This window comes from Pleurodeles waltl, chromosome 5 (assembly GCF_031143425.1).
Source record: "Pleurodeles waltl isolate 20211129_DDA chromosome 5, aPleWal1.hap1.20221129, whole genome shotgun sequence".
Taxonomy (NCBI): domain Eukaryota; kingdom Metazoa; phylum Chordata; class Amphibia; order Caudata; family Salamandridae; genus Pleurodeles; species Pleurodeles waltl.
In genome coordinates this window covers 1,800,874,371-1,800,900,010 of record NC_090444.1, presented here as the reverse complement: position 1 = coordinate 1,800,900,010, position 25,640 = coordinate 1,800,874,371, and the positions used below count along the sequence as shown (strand labels likewise).

The 25,640-nt window shown below is 47.0% G+C and overlaps 1 protein-coding gene across 2 annotated transcripts in view; it reads left to right on the top strand.

Annotated features, from left to right (window-relative positions):
* The window catches only part of LOC138296808 (exportin-5-like), a 1,097,230-nt gene that overhangs the window by 611,554 nt on the left and 460,036 nt on the right, over positions 1-25,640 (top strand). For both annotated transcript variants that reach the window (XM_069236256.1, XM_069236254.1), the window contains exon 18: positions 12,614-12,813. In XM_069236256.1, the coding sequence (XP_069092357.1) occupies positions 12,614-12,813 (200 nt within the window). The remainder of the gene's footprint in view (positions 1-12,613; positions 12,814-25,640) is intronic.

Sequence of the window (25,640 nt, the reverse complement as noted above, 5' to 3'; positions counted from 1 at the left end):
ACGAGCAGGACACAGCAGGCACAGTCCCTTCTTTGCTAGCCATCAAGTTCAGCTGATTGAGTCCATGCTTTGCGGCATCTATTTCCCGAATCCTTGGTGCAACAGAATAGTCCTCCTTTGGTCCTCTTTTCCTTTCTGTGGAGAACTAAGTTTGGGTGCCAAGGGTCTTCTTTTAGCCTCAGAAAATGCCCTCACGGTAGGAAGCTCTTGGGTGGCCTATGGACACGACAATAGGGCATCCCCTCTCCCAAATGTGCCTCATTTGCTCTTCATCGGTGAATTTACCTTTCAAGCTTGCCTTTTGGGCCACCACCTGTGTAACTCCCTGCCAGAGAGAGGTAACACCTGTCTCCTACTGCCTTCTTTCCTAGAAGTCATTTGCATGTCTCCCCAGGACAGCAGAAAGTTATCTCAAGAAGAAACCCTTTGTGCATTTGTGGACAGTCACAGGGGATTAGGGAAACAAAGCTGCCACATTTATTTAGACTTGAGCGTCAAGTTGGGCTTAAGGTAACAGATTGTTTGATACCTTACAGTTTCAACTTTAGTAGTCCCAGTCAGAAGTTTGCAAGGTGTCTATGGCAGTGTGCCACTCTGCACTCACCATTTGGGCTACTAGCTTTTTCCACAGTCTAAAATGACAATTGTGGGTTTTTAAAGTTGTAACTTGTAGAAATACATGTCCCACTTCAGAATATACAGCACCCTGCATTAAGGCTTGTTAGACATGCCTTAGGGGTGACTTGTGTACATTAAGAAGGGATGAGTTGGCTGTACCACAACTTTAAATGGCAAGGTAGCAGTTTAAAACTGCCCTACCGTCCTGTAGTGGGAGACTAGGAGACATGTTTTTCTCTGGTCTCCCGCAGGATGGCACAGTCAGTGTTGCAGTCCCTGGGGTGACCCTCTAACTTGTAGACACTGGGTACCAGATGCTGGATTTACAGCAATGCCTATGCCAATTAGGCATAAGCCATTAAACCATTCACAGGTAAAGGTGAAGGCACAGACACCTAGGTCTGGTTAGCAGGTCTCAATGCGCTGTTAGAATTGAAAAATCAGCAGCATCAGTTCAAAACTTTGGGGGCGACCATACAGAAAGATGCATTTTCTTACATCCACCTTCTCCAAAAGGAGGTACGTGTTCTACTGTTCAAGTGGGCTATAGAGCCAGTATCCATACAACACCAGAGCAGTGGGGTTTACTCCTTGTAATATCTAATCCCCAAATGGATGGCTCTGTCAGACCAATCCTAGACTTCTAGCCCCTCAACAAATACATCCTCTGAACATTTTCAGATGACAACCCTATAGGATTTCTTTCCACTGGAAAAGCAAGGCAACTTGATAACTGCTCTAGATCTTATGGAAAGCTACTTCCACATATCCATTCATCCCACTCACTGGTGCTACCTGCACTTGGCAGTAAGTGATCAACAATACTACCAATTCAAAGTGCTGCCCTTTAGAGTTACAACAACCACAAGGGTGTTCATCCTCAGAAGGGGGTGCCATACAGGTCTTTGCTTGTTTAGAGGATTGGCTGATGGAGTGCAATCTCCCTGCTTCACAGCTTAAAATTTCTAATAAATGCTACCAAGCCTCACATTCAGCCCCTATAAATTCAGCCCTTCCTAGAGTCTGTTCTGAATACCATCACAGACAAGGCATATCCCAACCTCCCAAAGAGCGCTAGCCTTCCAGCTGCATCTGCTGCTTTCATCAGCCAAATCGTTGTCCAGTCAAAACATTGATGTGCCGCTTAAAAATGATACCTTCCTGTATTGCCATAGTTCCCCATGCCAAACTGCACATGCGTCCATTGCAGGTATGCCTCTCAGTGGTTACAAGTGAACCGTCACCTACAGGACATAGTGTTCGCAAAGGCAGAACTCCTTGCTCTCTGCAGTGGTGTAGCCGCAACAATCTTTTACAGGGCTGGCCCTTCAACAAGGATCATCACCACAACATATCACTTGTTGGCTGGAGCTGCAAGACTTTGCTACAACCTCCCTCAGCATACCCACACCAGAAGAAACATCACTGACACCCCATACCAAGCTCACTCACTTCAAACTCCTCACACACAGCTACAAGGCAATTCTCAACATACGCCCCTGCTTACCTCAACACACGTATCCACTTACACCGACCCGACAAGCACCTCTGCTCAGCCAGTCTCTCACTCGTGCACATCGCCTGCATGCTCAACAGCAGGAGTTCATGCCTTCTCTCACATCACCCCCAAGGCTTGAAATGACGTCCCACACCACATCAGGTCCTCTATGTCGGTCCTCGAATTCTGAAAATGCTGAAGACATGGCCCTTCGATTTATTCCAGGCAAGTCCTGCCTTGCCAGTGGTAAGCGCCTGGATACCCTCATAGGAGATGAGTGCTTTAAAAAGCAACATAGCATCGATGGGGACGCAGCGCATGTGTAACTACAGCCCCACATGCAACAAACTGAAAACGTTACCCTATAAGTATCTGTTTGTGGCTCGTAGTGTTTTAGATTCACATGCATGTCAACTAAAGGAGGAGTCACAGGCTATCTTGTGACTCAAAAAGACTTCATTAAGCAAAAAGAAATTGCAGCGACCGAGCCTAACACCAGAAGACAGAAGTATGCAGAGCTTGTAAATCTGCAGAGCCCACAAGTTCCAATCAAATGCTTGCAGAGTAACTGAGGGTGGTCCAGTGTGTTGTGGACACCTATGGTGTTACACCATATACTGGGTTCAGCAAACCCTTATTAGACAGTGTTACAATGTCTAATTAGTTGTGGTGAGCAGACAAAACTTGTGGAGGAGAATGAAGCAATAGCAATACCACAGTAGTCACATAGTAACTTATCACACATGAAAGGAACCACACAGTGTTGCAAAAATAAAGGTACTTCGTTACAGGAACGCTAAACTAGACTACTATAGGCAATCCACCCTTCTGGAGGTAAGTACACACAAAACATACATAGGTAAGTATTAGGGAATAGAAAAAAATAGGAGGGCCCTATAAGGGGGTAATACCATATACTAAAAATGTGGAATGCAAGAATGGGTCCCCCTTCAGAGGATTTGGAATAGTCAGTCAAGGGCTGGAAGAGAGTGGGACTTTAAGAGGTAAGTATCTAGAAGACCCCCAGTGACCTGGAGAGGTAAGTTACCTGGTCGTCTCATAAGCTAACATGGTAAATGGAGTATTGTATGAGCAGGACCAGGCCAGTGGAACCTGCAAAAGGGGACAGAGTCCAGTCCACACAGGAGTGTCCAGGTGGGGCAGGAGGCAATGCCCACCCTTCTGATGGGTGAAGATCCTGGTCGACAGTGGTGGATAACCACCCCTGTCCTCCCCCCCCCCCCCCCACCCCCCCCCCCCTCCCCCTCCTGCGAGCAGCAGGTGGAGAGAAGACTGTCCTTGCAGAGTTAGAGGGCTGGGGGTGCTTGGGGCCTGCATATCCCTTGGAGCAGGAGTCAACAAGCCTTGGTTGCTGCAACAGTTGGGGTGCACAGGGATTCTGTCCTGGAGGAAGAGGCAAGGGTTAACCATCTCCCAAGTTAGGCAGAGAGGACCCAGGGGATCCCTCAGAACCACCACCTGTTTTGGAGAATCTTCACAGGTCCATGGGACAGCAGATCTCAGCAGCTGGACGTCGTTGCCTTCGGTGCCTACAGATGCAGGGGAGTGACTTTCACTCACACAAGGGAGATTCCTTCTCGCTTCTTTGGTGCAGCTGGAGTCTTGCCGACCCCAAAGGATGTAGAGTCTTGGAAATTTTGCAAGTTGCTGACAGAAGCCACGGAAACAATGTTGCAAGGTGAGGCTGTCTCAGTGTTGCTGTCTTGTTCGTTTCCTGTGATGTCCAGCAGCAGTTGTGGTGGCCATCAGCATAAGAAGTTATTGTAGAGAAGTTCTGATGGAGTCTTGCATGCCTAATCTGGGGACCCACCCTCAAGTGAGTCCCTAAATAGCCCAAAAAGGTGCCTAGTCATTTTGCAAGGTGACCACCTATCAGAGGGGGTCACTGACGGCACTGCCTAACCTGACTAGTCAGATGTTCCCAGGGGCCTCTTCGAACCTTAGTTTCACAATGGCAGAATCAAGTGGCCACCTGGAGGAGCTCTGGGCACCACCTCTGGGGTGGTGATGGCCAGGGGATTGGTCTCTCCCCTTTCCTTTGTGCAGTTAGCAAATGTGTCCTTCAAAGCAAATTGGTGGCGTGGGTGAGCTACCCCTTCCCAGCCTTGTAAAACCTTTTTCCAAGGGAGAGGAGGTTGCACCCCTCTCTCACAAGACATCCTTTGTTCTGCCTCCCCCGCTTGAGCTGGTCAAGCAGTAGAAGGGCAGAATCCTGTCTGAGGGGCTGCAGCAGCATGGGCTGTACGCAGACCCTGGAAGACAGACCCTGGAAGACTCATAGGAGCAATACAGGGGGGTGGGGTCATCTAAGGAGCACCCACAGTAGCTGGAATCATGCCACCAATACGGGCATCATTATTGGGGTATGAGTCCGACTTGTTTGATACCAATTTTGCCTAGGTTCGGAGTTACCATTATGTAGCTGGACCATAGGTAGTGAACTATGGCCAGTACATAGCTAAAATGGCTTTCCGCATTTATGAAGTCCAAGGGATTGGAACTGGAGTTCGTAGGGGAACCTCTGCTCCTGTAGGGGTGCCCACAAATGCACAGGGACCTGCACCCTGCCCTTAGGGCTGGAAGGGCTTACCATAGGGGTGACTTACAGTGACCTGGTGTAGTGACCAGTAGTTAAAGGGTGCATGCACCTTTTCATGCAGGCTGCAAATAGCAGGCATGCAGACACAGTTTGCATGGGCTCCCATGGGTGGCATAATACATGCTGCAGCCCAGAATACCAATTGTGGAATGTAAGGGGTACCAAGACAACCAAATTTAGAAGAGAGAACACAATCACTGGGGTCCTGGTTAACACCGTCTAAGCACGCTGACAACAGGCAAAAAGTGGGGGTAACCATGCCAGAAAGAGGGACTTTCCTACAGTAGTGTTTTCCTTTTGGTGCAAACCCCCTCTGTTGAAACATCCTGCATATTCAGACCCAGACTACTTCTGTTTGTTAGGTTTCTTCTTGAAGCTTAGTTGCTTTTCAACTACCCTTATTAGAAGAGCTATTTGGCCTACACAATTAATGGGCGTACACTGTATAACATCTGAACTCAGTTTATGCTGACTTGGATGGAACCTGGAAAACCAGGTTCATGCATATCTGGTATTACTATTTTCCTGGTGGGGAGTCACCTGGCAGGGTCTTTGAATTCCCTGGCAGACGAGGTCACCCGTTAGTACTTTGCAGATCATGAGTGGCAGTTGCACAGAGATGGTGCAAGGTCTCTCACACAAATGGGTAGAGCCTCATCTCGATCTGTTAGTCACTGCCGAGATTACGCAGTGTTAGCATTTCTGCACGTTGGAGTTTTCAAGTTCTCTCGCTCAGAGACTGATAGCGTCTCGAGTGGAACTTAGGACTCATGTATGCCTACCGGCCAATACCTCTCCTGCTCAAAGTTCTTAAGAAGATCTGGGCTGATCGGACACTAGTCATCCTAGTGTATTTGGATGGAGCACAGGGAGCATGGTGTCCAGAACTCATTGGCTTGAGCATATGTTCTTCGAACACGCAGCTCTTCTGGGACGACTGATGATTTGGAACAGCACACACCAGGTTGACCTCTTCCAGGACAAGTTATCTGATGTTTTATTGTTCATTTTGTCTCTTGCCCTACAAGGCTTTGCTGTGGGCATGCCAGATCAGCCCCGTTTAAGTCACCTGTTTTGATGTGCTTTTTGAATGGACCCCATCATATCTTTCTTTTCTCCTTTTGTGATGCCCAATGGGGTCATAATCTGTCCCTCACTTTATTTGATGTGCTCTTTGTTCGAGCCAGCTCAGATGTCACTTCTAGCTTCTTACTAATAAGACGATGTTCCCGTAGGAAGCTGTATCGATGTAGTGTACCAATGTAGGGGTACACTATGGAGATAGTACATGTAAGCCTTACTGGTAGACAGTCTTAAAGTAATAGCCCTAAATGCAATCTTCTGCGTAGCTTCGTCTGTTGTTGTGGACCCAGGCTGGGGAGCTCAGATGCAGAAGGTTTTGGTCGGCAGGTGCTCCTGCATCAAAAGGCACCCACAGCTCTCGGTTAGACCTGCAAGAGGGGGACAAAACAGGAAAGCTGGGCCACTCCTACTGCTGGCCTCTGCGTTTCTGATGTCGCTCGATGGCTGGCTGGTCTTTTAGATGTTGGGTTCCAGATTTCACTCAAATTTGGTTGCTGCAATGGGTCCGGTACCCCAACTATTGGTGCAGGATGGTGGATCCTGGTGTTTTCTCACTTGATGGAAAGACAAGCCTGTCCACCTGTAGCACAGTGACCACCTCCTGAATGGCTCTTGCGTCAGTGAGCCCAGTGGTTAGTTGAGCAGTGAGACGGATATTGCGGTTGATGCCTGCAAGCTGCAGAGAAGTGGCTCCTCTACTCCAAGGGAGATGCTGATGGCTTGGCGAAGTGCTGGAGGCCCTCAGAAGTTTTGTAGGATGCACAGCTAGCTGCAGGACAAGTCAGGTTTTTGAGATTGTTGGGACAGAAGCGGGCAGGCAGGGTTTTGCGGCAAAAGTGCGCCAGCAGTCCGCAGCTCTCACTTGTTTGGCTCTTCTTTGTCCTCTCCTTTCTTTAGTCAGTCAAATCTGTTCTTCTGGTGTCATGGGGCCACCTAACTACTGAATTTAGACGCATTAAGGGGAGTGTACAGTAGTAGCTGTAGGAGGCTGGCTTAGTTTATGGTGTACACCTATGGTGTGGCACCCTTCACTAAGTGCAGGGAACCCTTAGTGATAGTGTTTAGGTGTCCAGACATCAAAAGCTCTGTAGTAGCTGTGGTGAGCAGCTAAAGCCTATCCAGGAGGAGAGTAAAGCACTTGCATTAGCACACTAGTCAGTCAGTAACTGTTGCACAGGAAAGAACCACATCAACTGTTAGAAAAAAATGTATTCTTTATTATAACACTAAGGACTATACTAACATTGGAATATCTCCACTTGGAGATGTCTTCAAACAAAATATATACTCAGAACAAACAGGAATAGCATAGAAATACATGAGGCCCTATGGGGGGGGGGGAACCATACTAAGTAAGTTGTATAAGAATGGAGGTACCCAACCAAGGTAAGTGTGTTAGAATCCCAGGGACTGGAGGACTAAGAATTTACCAGAGGTAAGTACCAGAAATTCCACTGGTGCAGAGTTGTTATGGAGCCGGGTGTCCCATAGGCTAACACAGGAACATCGTGGTTGGATCTTTACGGTTTCAGGACCCTTCGAACTGGACCCCGAGGAAACCAGTTGGCACACAGAAGGTTGAAGAGTGTCCTCCACCTGTGGATACCCAGAAGACTGGAGTACCTACACCAAGGAGCACAGGTGCATAGGGGTGAAGTGGTGTCAGAAGCCCTTGTTGATGTTAATGGAAGCCTTGATTGTACAGCTGCTGTGGCTACCCGCGGACCAGGCTTGTGGAACCCAAGGGTGTCTTCCGGATCTGGAACCTGAAGAAGGGGACAGTGTCCAGACTACTCGGATGTCCAGGTGGTGCAGGTAGGCAGTGCCTCTCTTGGAGGTGAAGTTTTTGCAGGATGGTGAAGGAAGAAGTCCAGCTGTGTAGTCCAGGGAAAGCAGAAGATCCTTGGAGTCACCCACGAGCTGTCCCACATCGGTCACCGAATTGAAGGCGGGTCAGTGGCCAGCAGGACCACCAACAAGCCTTGGCAAACACAAATATTTGTTGCAAGGAAGAATGTAGGTGTTTGGGGACCAGCAAGGTCCTAGTGACTTTACCCTTAGAAGAGAATCAGGGCAGGCCTTCAGCAGGGAGGAAAAGCAGTCGGAGGAGCCCCCACAAGTAACCCAATGGCAGCAGGCACAGGGAGTCGCAGGGAGGCCTCAGCGGCACAACATAACAGGGGTCCCACATCGTGCAGAGTGGAAGCTGATCTTCAAGTTGCATAGTGCTGGAGGCTGGGACTTCTTGGAGCCTGAAGATCTCCTGTAGGAAGAATCAACAAGCCTTGGTAAGAGCAACAATCACGGTGCACAGGGTTTCTGTTCCAGTGGCTGTAGCAACACCCACTGTCTCCCAAGTTGGTCAGAAGACAAGGGAGACCCACAGAGGACCACAGAACCACCAGCTGTGAGCAGAGTCCTTTTCATTGTCTGTGGGACAGCAGGATCCACCAGCTGGTCGTTGTCTTGAGGTGCCTGTGGATGCAAGGGAGTGACTCCTTCACACCAAGGGAAATTCCTTCTTTGTTTTAGTGCAGAGTCCTTGTGATGTTGGAGGATGCACAGCCACGGATGTTGCAGAATTCTTGCAGGAGGTGGAGAAACAATGTTGCATTGGAAGCCTTCCCAACTGGATACAATCTTCCAAAAGCATACCAGCAGCAGTTACGGAGGCCAGGAGCAGAAGATGTCTTACAGACATTTCCTTGTATAATCTTGGTTGACAAATCTGAGGCCCCACCCTCGAGGGAGTCCTTAAGTAAACCTAAAAGGGGTTTGATCACTATCTGCAGTGACCCAACTAACAGAGGGGGGTCAGGGACGTCATCTACCTGGCCTAACCAGTCAGGTGCTCCCAGGGGCCTCTGCACATCTTGTGTTCAAGATGGCAGAATCAAGTGGCTCTGGGCACCTCTGTAGGGGAGGAGCTGGATGGGGGTTGAGGGGGAGGGGGGTACTCCCCTATCCTTTGTGCAGTTTTGTGTCATATCAGGAACTTGGGGTTCCTGAACTGGTGCAAACTGGTTTTGCAAGGAGGACACCAGATATGCCCTTCAAAGCAGTCTGGTGTCACTCGGAGGCCACACCAAAGACATTTCAAAGGGATAGTTGGTCACACCTCTGTCTTGCAGGGAAATCCTTTGTTTTGCCTTCCTCTGCTTGAGATAGGCTCATCAACAGGAGGGCAGAACAGTATCTGGGGTTGGTAGCAGCACAGGCTGGCACCCTGACCCGTAAGGCTCTACAGGCAGTACTGGGGGTTCCTCTAAGGAACCCCCAGAGGACATGCGATCATGCAACTAGCACTGGAATCGGTGTAGGTGCATAATTCCAACATGTTTGTTAGCGAACATGCCTTGGTTTGGAGAAGACATTATGTAGTTGGATCTCTTGTGTTGGCCAGTGTCCACTACATACCTTAAGATGGCTTCCCCGCTTTTACAAACCCCAGGAAATGGAGCCTGGGGTTTTAGGGGTACCCTGTCATTGCAGGAGTAGCCTCATACTTAGGGGCATTTACCCTGCCCTTGGACTGAAGGACATACAAGAGGGGTAACTTAGTGCCCAAGTGCAGTGACCGCAATATAAGGCAAGCCTTACATTTGAAGTGAAAGGTGCATGCACCATTCCATGCAGGCTGCTATGGCAGGCCTGCAGATAGTTTGCATGGGCTCCCATGGGTGGCATAATACATGCTGCAGCCCATGGGAGACCCCGGGTGTACCAATGCCCTGGGTACCTAAGTACCCTATACTGGGGACTTACATGGGTGCACCACTGCGCCATTTGTGGGGTGTAAAGGTTTACCAGCAACCTAATTTGGAGGAGAGAGCACAGGCACTGGGGTCCTGATTCACAGGATCCCAGTGTACTACGGTCTAAACACACTAACACCAGGCAAAAAGTGGGGGTAATTGTCAGAAAGATGCTCCTTTCCTATAGTAGCCAATGCTCTACTTATCCCTGGGTTGAATACACCCCTTGTATGACCACTTACTGTGGGGAGTGGGCATAACCCTGTCCCAGAATTGCTAATTTCACCAAAAACAAGATGGTGGAACCCTTCGTTTGTGGAGCACACCAGGCAACCCACCGTAGGGCCTGGTAAGTGCAACACGCTTACTACATAACTAATTTCTCACCCATCCTGATTCCAAATGGGCCTTAGGGCAAGAGATGGCATCTCCCAGGCCTGGGGGAAGTTGGGATCACATATGAAAGTCAGCAATGACTTTGAAGTTTCTGGCCTTGGTATGCAGATTCACTGGATGTCCTGCTGGAGGAGATAACACCTTCCTCTGAAGCAGGCATTGTTTCTGGCCTAAGATTAGGTACTCTCACCTCCAGGAGGTCAGAAACATGTCTGTGGTGACAGACTGCTTGATACCAGTCAGCCAGCACACTGGTGGACTAGTAGGTTTTTAGGGGCACCTCTCAGGTGCCCTCTGGGTGTGTCATAATAAATCCAATACTGACATCATTATGGATTTATTAAGATGGGATTTCTGATACCAAACACCATAGGTTTCAGTGAAGCCATCATGTAGTCCGATAACTTGTGTTGACCAGTCCCCTGTACATACCTTAAGATGGCTTCTCTGTTCACCTGTAATATCGAGTAATTGAACTAGACATCACAGGGGTATATCTACTCATGCATATATGTCTTCTCCTCACATCATATATAGTGCACCCTGTCTTGGGGCTCTAAGGCCTGCTGTAGGGGTGACTTTACATATATTGGATGCAGTGACTTGGGCATGGCACACTAGTGTGCCATGTCATGTTTTGACTCATGGTTTGCACCATGACACGCAGTCTGCTGTGTCAGGCTGTGTGCAATTTTGAGGGGGAACCCTTAGACTGGCACAATACATGCTGCATCCTTTAAGGACACTCTAGTTCTCAGGCCTTAGGTACCAAGGATACCATTTACTAGGGATTTAGGGCCAGATGTACCAAAGGGTTTTTCACATTCTGTGTCAATAGGAAAATGTGTTCGTACATATGGCCCCTAAAGAGGTACTAGAGTGTGTGCCAATTGTACACCATTAGACCTTTTACCTTGCTTTAGGGAAAGAGCACTGACCCTGGGGACCTCATTGGCAGGAACCCCAGTGCACCTTCAGTCAGAAAACCTCAGTGTCGGTGGCAAGAAAGTGGGGATGACCATGTCTAAAAAGTACCTTTACTGTAGTTCTTGATGCCATCACTACAAGGGAGTGAGCTTCAGGCTCTGTCAGTCCATCGTACACTACCTTCTTTCCATATAAACTGGTTCTGCGGACGCAAGCGTAATTGGTCAAACCTTCATCTTGCCAGCTTTCCATGCTTCACCACAACCCTCTAAGGAAAATGAGGCTCCATTGCTTGGATTTCAAAAGAGCACTCAGCTTTTATGTTGATCGGAACCAAGGAACACCAGGTGGATGATTAGGTCTTTGTTGGGTTCTCTGAAGAACAAAAGGCAAGGAAGTACAGAAGAAAAATATCTCCCGCTTGAAGGTGCTCTGCACTGGCCAAAGAGCATGCTTTGGAACGTTTGCATGCTCATTCTTCCAGGGCCAAAGCTGCTGCCACTGGACTAGTATGCAGAGTCCCTGTCCCAGACATGTTTTAGGCAGCTACACTGGGGGCCTTTCATATGTTCTCAAAGAAGTATTGGACAGTCAGTTTCGTCAAGACGAGTGATTTTCCTGCTCGATGCTTCAGGACTTTATGGTTTCAATGAATTCACAGACCCACATCTAAATAGGTAGTGCCTTGGTATTTATTCAGAAGGAGAGGACCCTGCAGCTAGAAGTCTATATTAGAAGAGCAAGTTATTTAACTTTAACGCTCTTTCTGGTAGAGACATCATCTATTGAGTTGCAGATTACTCATGGACCCTCCCATCCTCTGTGTTCTGTGACTGGACTCTATCCATTAATAAGATTCCAAGCCTTAGAACCTGCACACTGGTTTGCTGTTGGGACTCTGCGTCAGGGGTGCAGACAGCCTTGAAAGCATTTGAGGTCATCGCATGGGGTGGTTCAAATATAGGCTCTGCACCTCATTTGTGTAGTGAATGGTGTGTATGCAGAGCTGCTTGAATATTTCTGCGCACCGAGGTACGGCTGAAAAGTTTCCGGATCCAGTGTGATGCAAAAGGTGAGAAATCTGCGGCTAGGTAGCCTCTACCAGAAATAGCTTTATCAAAAGTAAGTAACTTGTTCTTCTTGTCATCTTGCGATTAAGTGTTAGATCATTATAAGAAGAGTATTATCACTGAAACCATTCTCACTAGTCTGTGATCCAGTGGAGGGATTGTCCATTGACTAATGTTACGTCCTATAGTGGGGGTTTAGCAGTGCCTGTACATTGCACTGCCCCACTAGCACTTGGCAAAAGGAATAATGGAATTGGGACGATAAAAATTGTCCTTCAGTGGTAAATTATATAGTGCTGCAGTCTCTAACCTAGTTTAATGTGGATTTGAATGGTATACAAATAAAGTGAGAATATCATGAATGTAAGTACATCAGTGAGCTTGTAATGAGGGCAAGATTTTCAGTCTTCTGGAGAGAAGTGAACTACATGTTAAATTAGCATCCATTAACATGACTCTCTAACAATACACACTGAATCTGAGATTAATACTGGGTTGTGTATAAAATGTGTGTCTTGTGAAACATAAATGAGTGTGCGTCTGTGTCTAGTACTTGGAATGATTTGTGTTTGTGAGCTGGCCAGTGCCTTATGTATTTCCAGAAAGGTCCTTAGCATCCCATCACACTGTTCTGCTCTGTTTGCAGCCCCACTTTCAGACGCTGTTTGACAATGTGAAGCGTCTGTTGTCCAATGAGCTGTTGATGACTGGGATGGAGAAGGGCCTCTTGACAAAGTGTTTGGTACAGCTCAGCAACCACTTTGAAAACTATGAGCGGCAGAAAGCATTCCTGGAAGAGCTGCTGACCCCTGTAGCTTCACTCTGGCTGTCTGAGGTGATGCAATGGTAAGGATGCTATATCTTTAGTCTGCTGCATGTAACTTTAGAAAATAGTTGTCACTGATCAGGAATTAAACTCAAGCTCTCAGGTTTCTGTTTAGCTTCAGACTAATTAGATCTTCAAGGAGGCTGCTTAGGATGAAGCACTTGTGGAAGACCCCTCTAGACCGACCTTTCCCTCTGAAGCCTTTATTACATACCAAGCATCTACACACTACCCCCATCACGTCCCCGAAGACCTTTACTTTCCATACTTTTGTGGGACTTTTTTCATTTACTCTGTTGGTTCATCAATCCCTCTCTTTATTCCCCTTATTTTCACTATGACTACTTAACTCATGTTCACCTTTTTTTCTCCAATGCCTCATTAAGTTTCCACCTTATTTTACTGTCTTTCAAACTCTTCTTACATTTCCTTCCACCAAATAGGCGCAAGCACCCTTTTTCCCCACCTGAATACAAAAGAGCTTAGTGTGGTCTGGACTCTCTTGGTTGTGAGGTAGTCGACAAGCCTCAAACAAGGTTATATACCGGTTTTATCACTAACATTCTCTCCTGCAGCCTGGTATGTTTTGGACATGCTCTCCACTTCCCTAGAGCACTGCAGTTCTGTGTACTGTTCAGTGTGTAGGATCTTTCCTTCCCTGGGTTCACTGGCAGTATTCCCTAGTCTCACTGTGCATTCTAATCTCAGACTAAGAATAAGAGAAAACAGTAGAACAGAAAATCCATTCACAAGTTGTGTGTTTCTCATGTTTACTCCTACCTCCTTTTGAACTTTTTCAACCTCAGTTCTGTATCGTTGGAACCTCATCATTAATTTAATGTGAATATCGGTCTTTAACTGCTGACTTTTATAGCAGGTACATCACAGCTTATATAATGCAACAGACTAACCCTCACAAAGCAAAGCCAAAGGATGAAGTGACATCATAGTTGGGTATTGTAATAAGATCTTAGCTGATGTTAACAACAAAAAAAAATAGAAATTCACTGAAAGAAACAAAGATTAAAGTGTTATACTTAGTTTTTATTGTATTTCATCACCTATGTTTAAAAACAAAACACTGAAATGCGCCTGTTGTAATTTAGTGAGCTAACTGGGACTTCACCACGTACATATTAGATTACTCATGATATGTTAAATGATATCATTAATGACATCACTATTAACACCATAGTCATATACAGCATAGTGCTACACACGTGGGCTCATAGCATTGCAACAGTAAGGCTTGCAGGTAAATGTTTGTGTGTATTGAAATTATATGGTATACTATTTACAAATCACTAAAGTTTAGAGTGCAGTTGTCAAGAAACAGGCTTTTTGCAGCTTCACCCCCACTTTTTGCCTCATTTTTGACTGCCAGACATTGGTCTAATGGGTCAGAACTGCCTGAATCTGGACTCAGCGCATATACCATAGCCATGAAAAAGATACATGGTTAATTGGCTTATCCCCAGTTGTCATAACTTCACTTAGTCATAAATGTTCTATTATGACACCAGGGGTACCTAGGCCTGTAAGTTAAAGCGTCTCTTGTGGACTACAGCAGTACTTGCACCACCACTAGTGAGGAAAGGTTAAAGCATTACTCCCAAACTGCCACTGCTGGCTGGTGAAGCAGGTTTACACAGCTAACTCAACTTTGCCGTTTCGAGCAGTGGCACAGCTCAAAATCTCCCTTATTAATAAATACGAGTGACCCCTAAAGGAAAACAACCACGTTCTAAGGTAGGGGGGTATAACCTCAGGGCTCAAAAAATCCACTCGACCACTTGCATTGTCGAGTCTTATTTGATCAGGTCGAGCTATTTTTTAATACTTGTCTCTTCTGGCAAGTTGACATTGAACAGGTGTTCTGTTCAGTTGAAAAGTGGAGGGGCAATAAAAGGTGCCTTTAAATCTTATGTCACATTTGCTCTGTGTTCACCTCAGAGGTCAAAAATCAGTTTTTCTTAAAATTAATTTTCCTTCTGACTGCAGAGTTCCAGGACTTTGTTAGGTGAACTGTGTGACCTGCTGCTTAGAATGTAAAATAAAAGGATTATAGGGTGTCAGGTTTTTCCTAACACACATTTAAATGACGAAGTCAACTGTGCAAACATTTCAAAATATATTTCAGTAGTTGTGAAATCCCTTTTTTATGTTTGTGTGATGAAATTTTTTTAATATGATGAAAGCAAATCAGAATACTTTACATGTTGATGTGCAAAAGATATGTTTTCCGAAACCCAATTTTCACATATTGCTAATACACTACACGTATCAGTAAAGCTGCAAGTTAGTCGATTTTGGACATTTCTTGGAAAGTTACTGTGTGTAGATGACAATATGTTACCACATCATGGTTTAGTAATTTATTTATTAAAATTGAGTGTTTAAACAAACTAAAAAACACTCCTGCCCTGATGGCAATGTTGTTAGTAAACTAAAAGAAGTCCTAGGTTATGTGGGCTAGACCTCATGAGTATGTGGGCTAGATTCTTGTGATGCATGCAGCAAACTTTAATCTACTTACTCAAACAAAAGATGTTTTTTGTACTGCAGAAATGCTGAGCTAACATATTTGAAGGTGCAATTATATGTGAAAATTAAGAAAAGGTCAACTGTAAACTATTTGCCTGGGATCACACAATTTAAGACCCGTTTACGGGTCAAGTACATTACAGTTAGGTCGAGTAGATTATTTAAGTTATTCAGCCTGCAGGTCTAGTAACATTTTTATGATTTTTCAAGCCCTGAACATGTGTTTTACATGTTCTGACAGTGAAAACTCTCATCTGTTGATTTTTATCGTGTGAGGCTAGTAGCCCCACTGGCAAGTGCAGAGTTACAGGCAGACATCTCAGCCTTTGCTAGCTACTAACGTTGGTACTCCAATGTATCAAAGAACTCGAAATTAAACCGGATTTGATACCTGTAGGGAACTGTGTTCTGGTTGCAGCACCCCCAACTTGTTACCTGATTTTTAGATGCAACTTTGACTGAAGTGCACTGGGTTCCTGTTAACCAGGTCCCCAGTGCCACTGTTCTTTCCCCTGAAACAAGACACCTGGTCACTTGATCCCCCAAGTGGACACTGGTCATTACAAGGTCCCCAGTGTGGGAAGCTGGCTCTGCATGTACTATATCAAAATGAGTGTGTGTAGGAAAATGCCAATGTTGGAATGGTCACCCCCCCACTTTTTGCCTAGTGTTGATGCCAGCTTTGATTCGAAGTGTGCTGGGACTCTGCTAACCAAGCACCAGTGTTCGTTCCCTGAACTGTAACTTTGTTCCCACAATTGGCACAGCCCTGGCACCCAGTTAAGTCTCTTGTAAAAGGTACCCCTGGTACCAAGGGCCCTGATGCCAGGGAAAAGGGAAAAAGTCAGGGGTAGCCATGCCAAGGAATGCATTTCCTTACAATCTCTTAGTCCTTCCTGGCCAAAGGGCCCTTGGTACCCTGGTACCTTTTACAAGGGACTTAACTGTGTACCTGGGCTGTGCCAATTGTGGAAACAAAGGTACAGTTTTAAGGAAAGAACGCTGGGGCCTGGTTAACAGGGTCCCAGCATACTTTCGATCAGAGTTGGCATCAACGCTAGGCAAAAAGTGGGGGGTAACCATGCCAACAGTGGCACTTTTTACTACACCCAGCTACATGATGGCTTCACGGGCAATAGGGATGTTTGGTATCAGACATCTCGTATTAATGAACCCTGACTAAATCCACTAATGGATTTATTAATACATGCACTCAGACAACACCTTAGAAGTACCCGCCTGAAAACTATCAACTTCTAGAGACAGAACCAGTGCAATCACTTTAGCCAGAGTTCTGGCCCCTTGAGGTGAGAGCCAATGTACTGGTGGGCTCAGAACAAAGACCTGCTCTAGGCAGAGGTGTGACATCCTCTCCCAGGCAGGATGGACATTCCAGGGTGTGCAGCTTCAAAGGCCTTGGTGCCTTTGAAATGTGACCCATGCCTCCCCAAAAGGTGGAGCAGGTTGACCCCCAGTTATTAGACCAATAGGGTTAGGGCTATGCCCACCTCCCAAAGGAAGTGGTCATAGGAAGGGTGTAGTTATCCTAAAGGTGAGTCGCCTATTAGCTACCACCTGGCACTCCCTGTTATGCCCCTAAATTCAGTATTTAGGTGGCTCCCTTGAACCCTAGAATCAGATTCCTGTCGACCTAAGAAGAGCTAGACAACACAGAATTTGCACCAGCAGAGAAGACTGAAGACATCAACTGACTTGGCCCCAGCCCTACCGGCCTGCCCGGAGCCCTCAAATAACCTGCACCCAAAAGACAATTTGTCTTGCAGCCCAGCGACCTACAGAGTCTTGGGAGGACTGCCTGCCTACGATAAAGACCAAGAACTCCCGTGGACAGGTGCCAGGTGGCCATTTGTTTCTGCCATCGTGAAACTAAGATGTCCAACGACCCCTGGGAGCATCTGACTGATTAGGCCAGGTAGATGATGTCCCTGACTCAGTCTGATAGGTGGGTCACTACAGTGTGTGACCAAACACCTTTTTGGGCTACTTGAGGGTGGGTCCTCAGATTCGTCGACCAGACTCTTCAAGGAACTTTCTGCAAGACGACATCTGCTCCTCACCTCCTAACTGCTGCTTGTCTGTTTTTGGAACTGAGGCGACTGTATCCAGAGGGAGGTCTCCTAGTGCAACATTGTTTCTCCTGCAAGAATTCTACAACATCTGTGGCTGTGCATTCTCCAGAGTCACAAGGACTCTGTTTGCACCAAGAAGCAAAAAGAAATCTCCCTTCGAGTGAAGGAGTGACTCCCCTGCGTCTGCAGGCCCCTCAAGATGACAACCGGCAGGTGGATCCTGCTGTACCACAGACAGCGACAAGGTTGGACACACAGGTGGTGGTTCTGTGGTCCTCTTCGGGTTCAACTTGTCTTCTGACCAACTTGGAAGAGGGTGGATCCTTGCTTCAGCCCCTGGAACGGAACCCCTGTGCACCGTGACTGTTGCTCTTGCCAAGGCTTGTTGACTCTTCCTTCAAGAGATCTGCGAGCTCCAAGAAGCCCCAGCGTCTAGTGCTCTGCAACTCCAAGATCAACCTCCACTCTGCAGCTCCTGCAACGTGGGACTTATGTTTGGTTGTGCTTCTGAGGCCTCCCTGCGACTCCCTGTGCCTGTTGCCAGTGAGTCACTCAAGGGTGCTCCTCTGGCTGGCTTTCCTTCCTGCTGAAGGCCTGCCCGGTCTCTCTTCCAAGGGTCGAGACTCTAGGATCTTGCTGGTACCCAAAAACCTGCAGTCTTTCTCACAACAGCTAATTGCATTTTTCAAGGCTTCTTGGTGGTCCTGCTGGCCACTGACCCTCCTCCAATCTGGCATCCGACGTGGGACAGCTTGTAGGTGACTCCGTGGATCTTCTGCATCCCCCTGGACTCCGCAGCTAGACTTCTTCCTTTATCATCCTGCAGGAACTTCACCTCATAGAGTGTGGGCATTTGCCCACCTGACTGCCTGGAAATCTCCGAGTGGTCTGGACACTGTCCACTTTTTTCAGGTTCTTCTCATCTAGAATCCACCTTTTGGGTTCCACCGACCCAGTCCATGGATTGCAACAGCAGCTGGACAATCAGGCTTCCATTGATTGAACAAGGATTTCTGATGCTACTTTACCCCTATGCACCTTGGCTCCCTCGTGTAGGTACTCCAGTCTTCTGGGTATCGACGGGTGGAGGAGTCCCGTAGGCTCTCATTATTCTAATGACTACTAGATTTTGAGTGGCAGTATCACCCGCGGCATGGGAGACTAAGTCTGACCCACTGCAGGTGACGCCTGTTGCTCCACTCCCGGTTTTGCTCCGGCCTACTAGCAGTGCCTCATCTCTACCTGAGTGCAGGGATCACTGGGCAGCCGAGCGCATGACATAATTGGTTTCTTGGGGAAGCCGTGGTCACTCAGGTCTCATCCGTTTCCCTCAGTTACCTTAGTCTCATATATAAAATGAACAACAGAGACAGTATGTTTCGTTTTATAACAACACAACTGATGTTCTGAGAAAATGTCGTACGTAAGGATGTGTGTTTTCCACGAATGTTGGAGACTAAACTTATACCACGTTCACCAGCAATGTACCGTGCTGTAGCCTTGGAAGAAGCACAGAGTGACCAAGAATGTCTTGTTTGAGAACAGAGAGCTGGCCGAGGCAAAAACAGTTAAACAGAAAATAAAACAAGACCGTAAAAGTTTCTATTGTAACAATAATAAAATAAAGCTGAATAAAAAATATCTAGGTTAGAGTGCACAGCAGCTTGGCCTAGTGGGTTAAAATAACGTGCATGGAGCTATAGCTAAAATGGGTACACAACAGGGGTGCCCTCCAACCTTTCTAGTGCCAACTGGTTTCCTCGGGGTCCACCGGGGAAGGGTCCTGAATCCATGAAAATCCAACCGCGACAGTCCTGTGTTAGCCAATAGAACACCAAACTCAATAACAGCTCTGCACCCATGCGCCTGTGGAATTTCCAATCCTTTTCTCTGGTGATTTCCTACTGCCTCAGCTCCTGTGATTCTAACACACTTAACTTGGTTGGGCACCTCCATTTGTATACCACTTTCTTACTATATGGTGTGTACCCCCCCCAATATGGCCCAATGTATTCCTATGGTTTTCCTGCTTGTTGCTGAGTGTATATATTGTGTGTAGATATCTCTAAGTGGAGATATATACCAATGTTAGAGTAACCTTAGTGTTGTAACAAAGAATCCTTTATTTTTTCAACACCTGGTGTAGTTCCTAACTATTATGGTTTTGCAAGTGCTTTACACTCCTAGATAAGCTTTAGCTGCTCACCACGGCTTCCCCTAGAGCTCTTCTGCTATCTGGACCCTACACACTATCAGTAAGGGTTGCCTGGGCACAGTACAGAATGCCATGCCATAGGTGTGCTCCATTAACTAAGCCAGCCTCATATAGGGTTAGCCAAGGTGGACACCTCTCCTCCCACGGAAGGGGATAAAGCAAACAAAGGACATTCTAAATTGGGTCCTAACACTGTTGAGGGTGGGTTAGCTTCCCAAAGGAAATAACCTGGACAGTAGGATGTGAGGCAGAGTAAGCCCTGCACCTATGCAGCCTGCTCCCTTACTCTTCTTTGCCTGACAGACTAGGAAGACTCCCCTAGGTGTGGCGGAGTCTCCTGAATTGTTGGCTTGGGGGTGCGTGTGTAGGGAGCAGGGTTCTAGTTGCACTACCCCTCCCCTTTTTTGTCTGGTTTTTAGATGCAACTATGATTGGAGAGCACTGGGTTACTGCTAACCTTGTCCCCCAGTGCCTGTATTCCTTCCCCTAAAAAAAAAAAGATAACTGGTCATTTGATTCCACAAGTGACCAGGCCCTTCAGCCCCCTATAAGCCCCTATCAAATGGTACCCCTTTTACCTAGGGCATGGGTACTGAAGACGGCCCTCAGAGCTGCAGCACAACTTGTGCCACTCTGAGGGACCCAGCACCAACCTTCTACAAACTGCCACTGCAAGCTGCATGACAAGGTGATCCCAAAATTAAAACATGACCTGGCACACAGCCTGTGTGCCATGTCCCCAACAGTGCATGTAATATATATGTCACTCCACTAGTAGGCCTTGGATCCCTAAGGCATAGTGCATGGACTGATTGTGCCTCCTCTCCAAGGCAAGGTGGACAATCCAAGGCGGGAAACTTCAAAGGCCTTGCCACCTTTGTAATGCGACCCAGGTCTCTCCAGATGGTGGAGATGACCAACCCCCTGTCCTGACCCCACTTTTAGGGGCAGCACAGCCAGGAAAAGTAGTTAAATTAGGAGGAATGCCCACTTACTGCCTTTCCCACCCCTAGAGTAGATGAGCTGAAGTGGACATGGCATCCTTAGGGTGGTCTTACCCCAGACTTTTTGCCTTTCCCTCCTCTTTTGTTGCTGTATCTCTTTGTTGGTCTATGGGCTCTGAACACTTTACCACTGCTAATCAGTGCTAAAGTGCATGTGCTTCTCCCCTACAAACATGGTAAAATTGGTATACTCGCAACTGGCTTATTTAATTTACCTGTAAGTCCCTTGTAGAGTGGTAAATCATACACCTAGGGTCTGTAAATTTAATGCTACTAGTGGGCCTGCAGGACTGTTCGTGCCACCCACCTATGTAGCTCTATAAACCTGTCTCAGGCCTGCCAATGTATGGCCTGTGTGTGCAGTCCCACTGCCACTCCAACTTGACACTTAAAACCTCTTGCCATGTCTTATATTCCCCTTTTGCTTACATCCAAGTCACCGCTAACGTAGGCCCTAGGGAGCCCATGGGAAGGGTGCTATGTATGTAGAAAGGCAGGACATGTACTCCGCTGTTTCCATGTCCTGGTAATGAAAACCCTCTCACAGACGAGCGTTAGGAATTCCTAATGAAAACCTTAAGTTGTAATTACTCCAGTATTGGAACTTTCATAGATTCACATGCTTGAATCATTCCCCGTCTTCGAGATTGGAGCCCCCGGTACCTCTAACTAAGTAGTGTTGACATAGATATAACCTAAGGGCCCTAGGCCTCTTAATTTAACAGTCTATCAGAGTCTTTTTAAGAAAAAGGAACAATCTTGAGCATCCACCAATCAATTCCCACCAATTCTCCTGAGAGAAGCTCCAGTACCTCAGATTTTCTACTGCACGTTGTGCTAGGGAGTCTCCTTAGAGCTCTGCTCTTTCTTCACAATTTTGGATTAGCTTTAAGCTGATTTTCTTCTGCTAAACTTGTTTTTACTGATTGTGGGTAAGGCCTACAGCATGTCTGACAAGGAAAAGAAGGGTTTATTCAGAGCCTGCAAGACCTGTGGCAAAAAGAGATTACACTCTGAAGACCCTCATCAGGACTGCATTTACTTCCTCTATCCAGACCACTCAGCTAAGGACTGTAAAGTTTTTCGTACCTTTTCTTCCAGAACTTTGAAAGATAGAGAAGGCAGATTGTTGTTATGGCTGCAAAAACTTAAGTCCAGAGAGAATCCGGTCTCTGAGTCAGATAGTGATGACTCCTCAACATCGGCTAAAAAGTAATCAGAAAGGGCTAGATCACATTCAAGATCTTCAGAGCAATCAAGAAAAGCCCTCAAAAACACCACCTCAGGGTCTTACAAGGGCCACAGCCCGTCCACTTCACCTCACAGAGTCTCCATAAAAAGGGGAAAGAGGTCATGCCAGCAGCTATGAAAGGCACAAAAAGTCATCCTCTGTACTTCCATCTGCTATGCCTTTCAAAAGGCCATCATCTGCTCCTGGAGACTGTAACGTTGACGACGGTGAGTGCCTTTTCACAGTCAACTTCCTCCACCTTTTCTGTGCCAATGGCAGTTCTGACTATGGCATCGTTGATGACGAGTATCCCACCATCGACAAGGACAGTGTCGATGATGTCATCGTCGACGAGGATCTTCGTCGATGACAATGGTGCCCGCATTGTCATAGTCGATGACCTCGTCAATGGTAGATTCTTCAGTAAGGCTGTCAACAATTAAGATATCTATGCGTTTGTCGTCGACGACTCAACAGCCAGTGAAGGCTATATCTGCGCTGTCGACGACACTGTTGACGAGGGAAAACCAGCACAAAAGCCAGGAGAAACTTACCCCAAAGCATGCTTCACCTAGTAAGGTAACCCCTCTCATGCCAGTACACCTGCTGGAGGGGGATGAAGAATCAGATGAAGAGGGACCATCTGGAACAGCACATAGCCCCTCACAATTAAATGTCAAATATCAAGAGGACGATGATGAGTATGGCGAGACCTATGACCCGCAGTACTATGTAGGGAATCAAGCATACCAGGAGGAGGCATACATACCAAGCTCTTTGCTATCTGATCTCGGAGCAATGCTGGCTGATTTCAGTGAGCGTTTTCCACCTCAGGAACAGACACACAACAACCTCCTTAGTCATCCGTGTCAAGGGTTACCACTCCACTTCAGAGGCCAACTCTTTGCCACTGGCGAATGCGGCCACGCCGGATATGACCATACCGCAGGACACTGATGTTTTGGAAGGTAATCCAGAAGAAGGGGAGCTCTTTGACACTCAAGCGGAGTGGGATGAATGTTATTCCTGCTCCTCCTTCTCCTTCTCAACCGAAGGTGGATTCCCCTCCAGATGACATCCGGGGGGTTCCATAAGCTCCTGGAGAGCGCAGCTAAACGGTTTGCTCTGCCAAAGCCGTCCAAACAAACATATTGCTTCTTATATGATTTTAAGGAGCTGTTCCAGAAATCTGTACGTTCCATACCATTAGTCAATTTCTTATGGGAAGATGGGTTGAAAGTCATGCACAACCATGCTATGGTCACAGCGGTGCTTCTCCGACTAGACAAAAAGTACAAAGCACCGGAGGATGCCCCACCATGTCTAACTGGTCACCCTCATCCAGACTCAGTGGTTGCTCAGGCGTCACAGAGAAGGTCCAAAAATCACTCTGCTCCAATTTCCGTTCCTCCGGACAAAGAGGGTAGATGGTTGGACAATTTTGGAAAGAGGTTCGAGTCTGTGACTAGCCTCGTTGTAAGAGTGGCTAACTCCCTGGCAGTGTTAGGCAGATATGACAGACAACTATGGGCAGACATCGCCCGCATATTGACCAGTTGCCGGAGGATGTTAAGTTTGAAACGAAGAAGACGTTACATGATGGACAGCGGAACTGATAGACTGTTCTATGGATATAGCCACTACTGCGTTTCATCAGCTTGCCGGTGCAGCTGTCCTTCGGAGGTAGGGCTGGTTAAGCTACATCCTTCCGCCCTGAGGTCCAGAATACAGTTTTAGATCTTCCTTTCGATGGCCAGGCATTGTTTGGAAAACATGTTCATTAGGCTCTGCAATCTATTAAATCCAACACTGATACAACAAAATCGTTCGGAACTCTCCAGTATCAGAAACCTTCCTTTTGAGCCACGAGAGGACGTGGAATGCCTTCATATAGGGGAGGCTATCAGCAATACAGATACTTGATGTATCCTTCCTCCTCTCAGCAGTTCCGTCAATACTACACACAAAGGCAACCACCACAGGCGGCTTACGGCTGATCTGGCTCGCAGAGCCTGATACAACCAAGGCTCCGGCTGCATCTGACCCTCCTCCTCTGGTTCTAGGCAGAAAGATATCCCGGTTTTTCAAACAATGGCGAGTCATAACATCAGACAAGTGGGTCTTACAATCAGTGAAACAGGGCCACACTTTAGAGTTTGTCCAAATGCCTCCTCCCAATCCTCCTCGCAGAACATCATCGAAGTATCTAGAAAAACTCAAAAGGGAGATCAACAAAATGCTCCTCAAAGGAGCAAGAGAGTACCTCCATCACAGCGAGGAAGGGGTTTTTATTCCAGGTTTTCTCATTCGCAAAAAGTGGAAGGACTGAAGACCGATCCTCAACCTCAGAGAGTTAAACACCTATTTGAAAAAACAGTCCTTCTGTATGATAAGCCTACAGGATGTCCTTCTGCAGTTGAACCAGGGAGATTTTATGTCTACACTAGACTTAAAGGATGCATATTTCCACAACCCCATTTAATCAACCCACAGACAATACCTGAGATTCATGGTAGCCGGAAGCCATTTTCAATTTTGTGTCTTCCCTTTTGCCGAAGGTCATCTCCCAGGATATTTACCAAGTGCCTAGAGCCGATTGCAGCCTTTCTCAGGAGAAGAAGACATTAGGTATTCCCATATCTAGACGATTGGCTGATAAAGGCAAACACCTATGCAGGAAACCGCATGTCAACAAGAAAGTGCGTTTTCTTACTCAACAAGTTAGGCCTGGCCCTCAACTGTGAGAAGTCCAAACCTCTACTGTAGGAAGTTGGCTCTGTATGTGCTATTTCAAGGTAAGGAATAGCATGCACAGAGTCCAAGGGTTGCCCTTAGAGGTAAGATAGTGGCAAAAGAGATAATACTAATGCTCTATTTTGTGGTAGTGTGGTCGAGCAGTAGGCTTATCAAAGGAGTAGTGTTAAGCATTTGTTGTACATACACACAGGCAATAAATGAGGAACACACACTCAGAGACAAATCCAAGCCAATAGGTTTTGGTATAGAAAAATATATTTTCTTAGTTTATTTTAAGAACCACAGGTTCAAATTCTACATGTAATATCTCATTTGAAAGGTATTGCAGGTAAGTACTTTAGGAACTTCGAATCATTACATTAGCATGTATACTTTTCACATAAAACACAATAAGCTGTTTTAAAAGTGGACACAGTGCAATTTTCACAGTTCCTGGGGAGGTAAGTTTTTGTTCGTTTTTGTCAAGTAAGTAAATCACTTACAAGTCTCAGGTTTGGGTCCAAAGTAGCCCACCGTTGGGGGTTCAGAGCAACCCCAAAGTTACCACACCAGCAGCTCAGGGCCGGTCAGGTGCAGAGGTCAAAGAAGTGCCCAAAACGCATAGGCTTCAATGTAGAGAAGGGGGTGCCCCGGTTCCGGTCTGCCAGCAGGTAAGTACCCGCGTCTTCGGAGGACAGACCAGGGGGGTTTTGTAGGGCACCGGGGGGGACACAAGTCCACACAAAAAGTACACCCTCAGCGGCACTGGGGCGGCCGGGTGGAGTGTAGAAACAAGTGTTGGGTTCTCTGTAGGTTTCAATGAGACCAAGGGATCTCTTCAGCGGTGCAGGCAGGCAAGGGGGGGGGGGGGGCTCCTCGGGGTAGCCACCACCTGGGCAAGGGAGAGGGCCTCCTGGGGGTCACTCCTGCACAGGAGTTCCGTTCTTTTCGGTGCTAGGGGCTGCGGGTGCAGAGTCTTTTCCAGCCGTCGGGAAATGGAGTTCAGGCAGTCGCGGTCAGGGGGAGC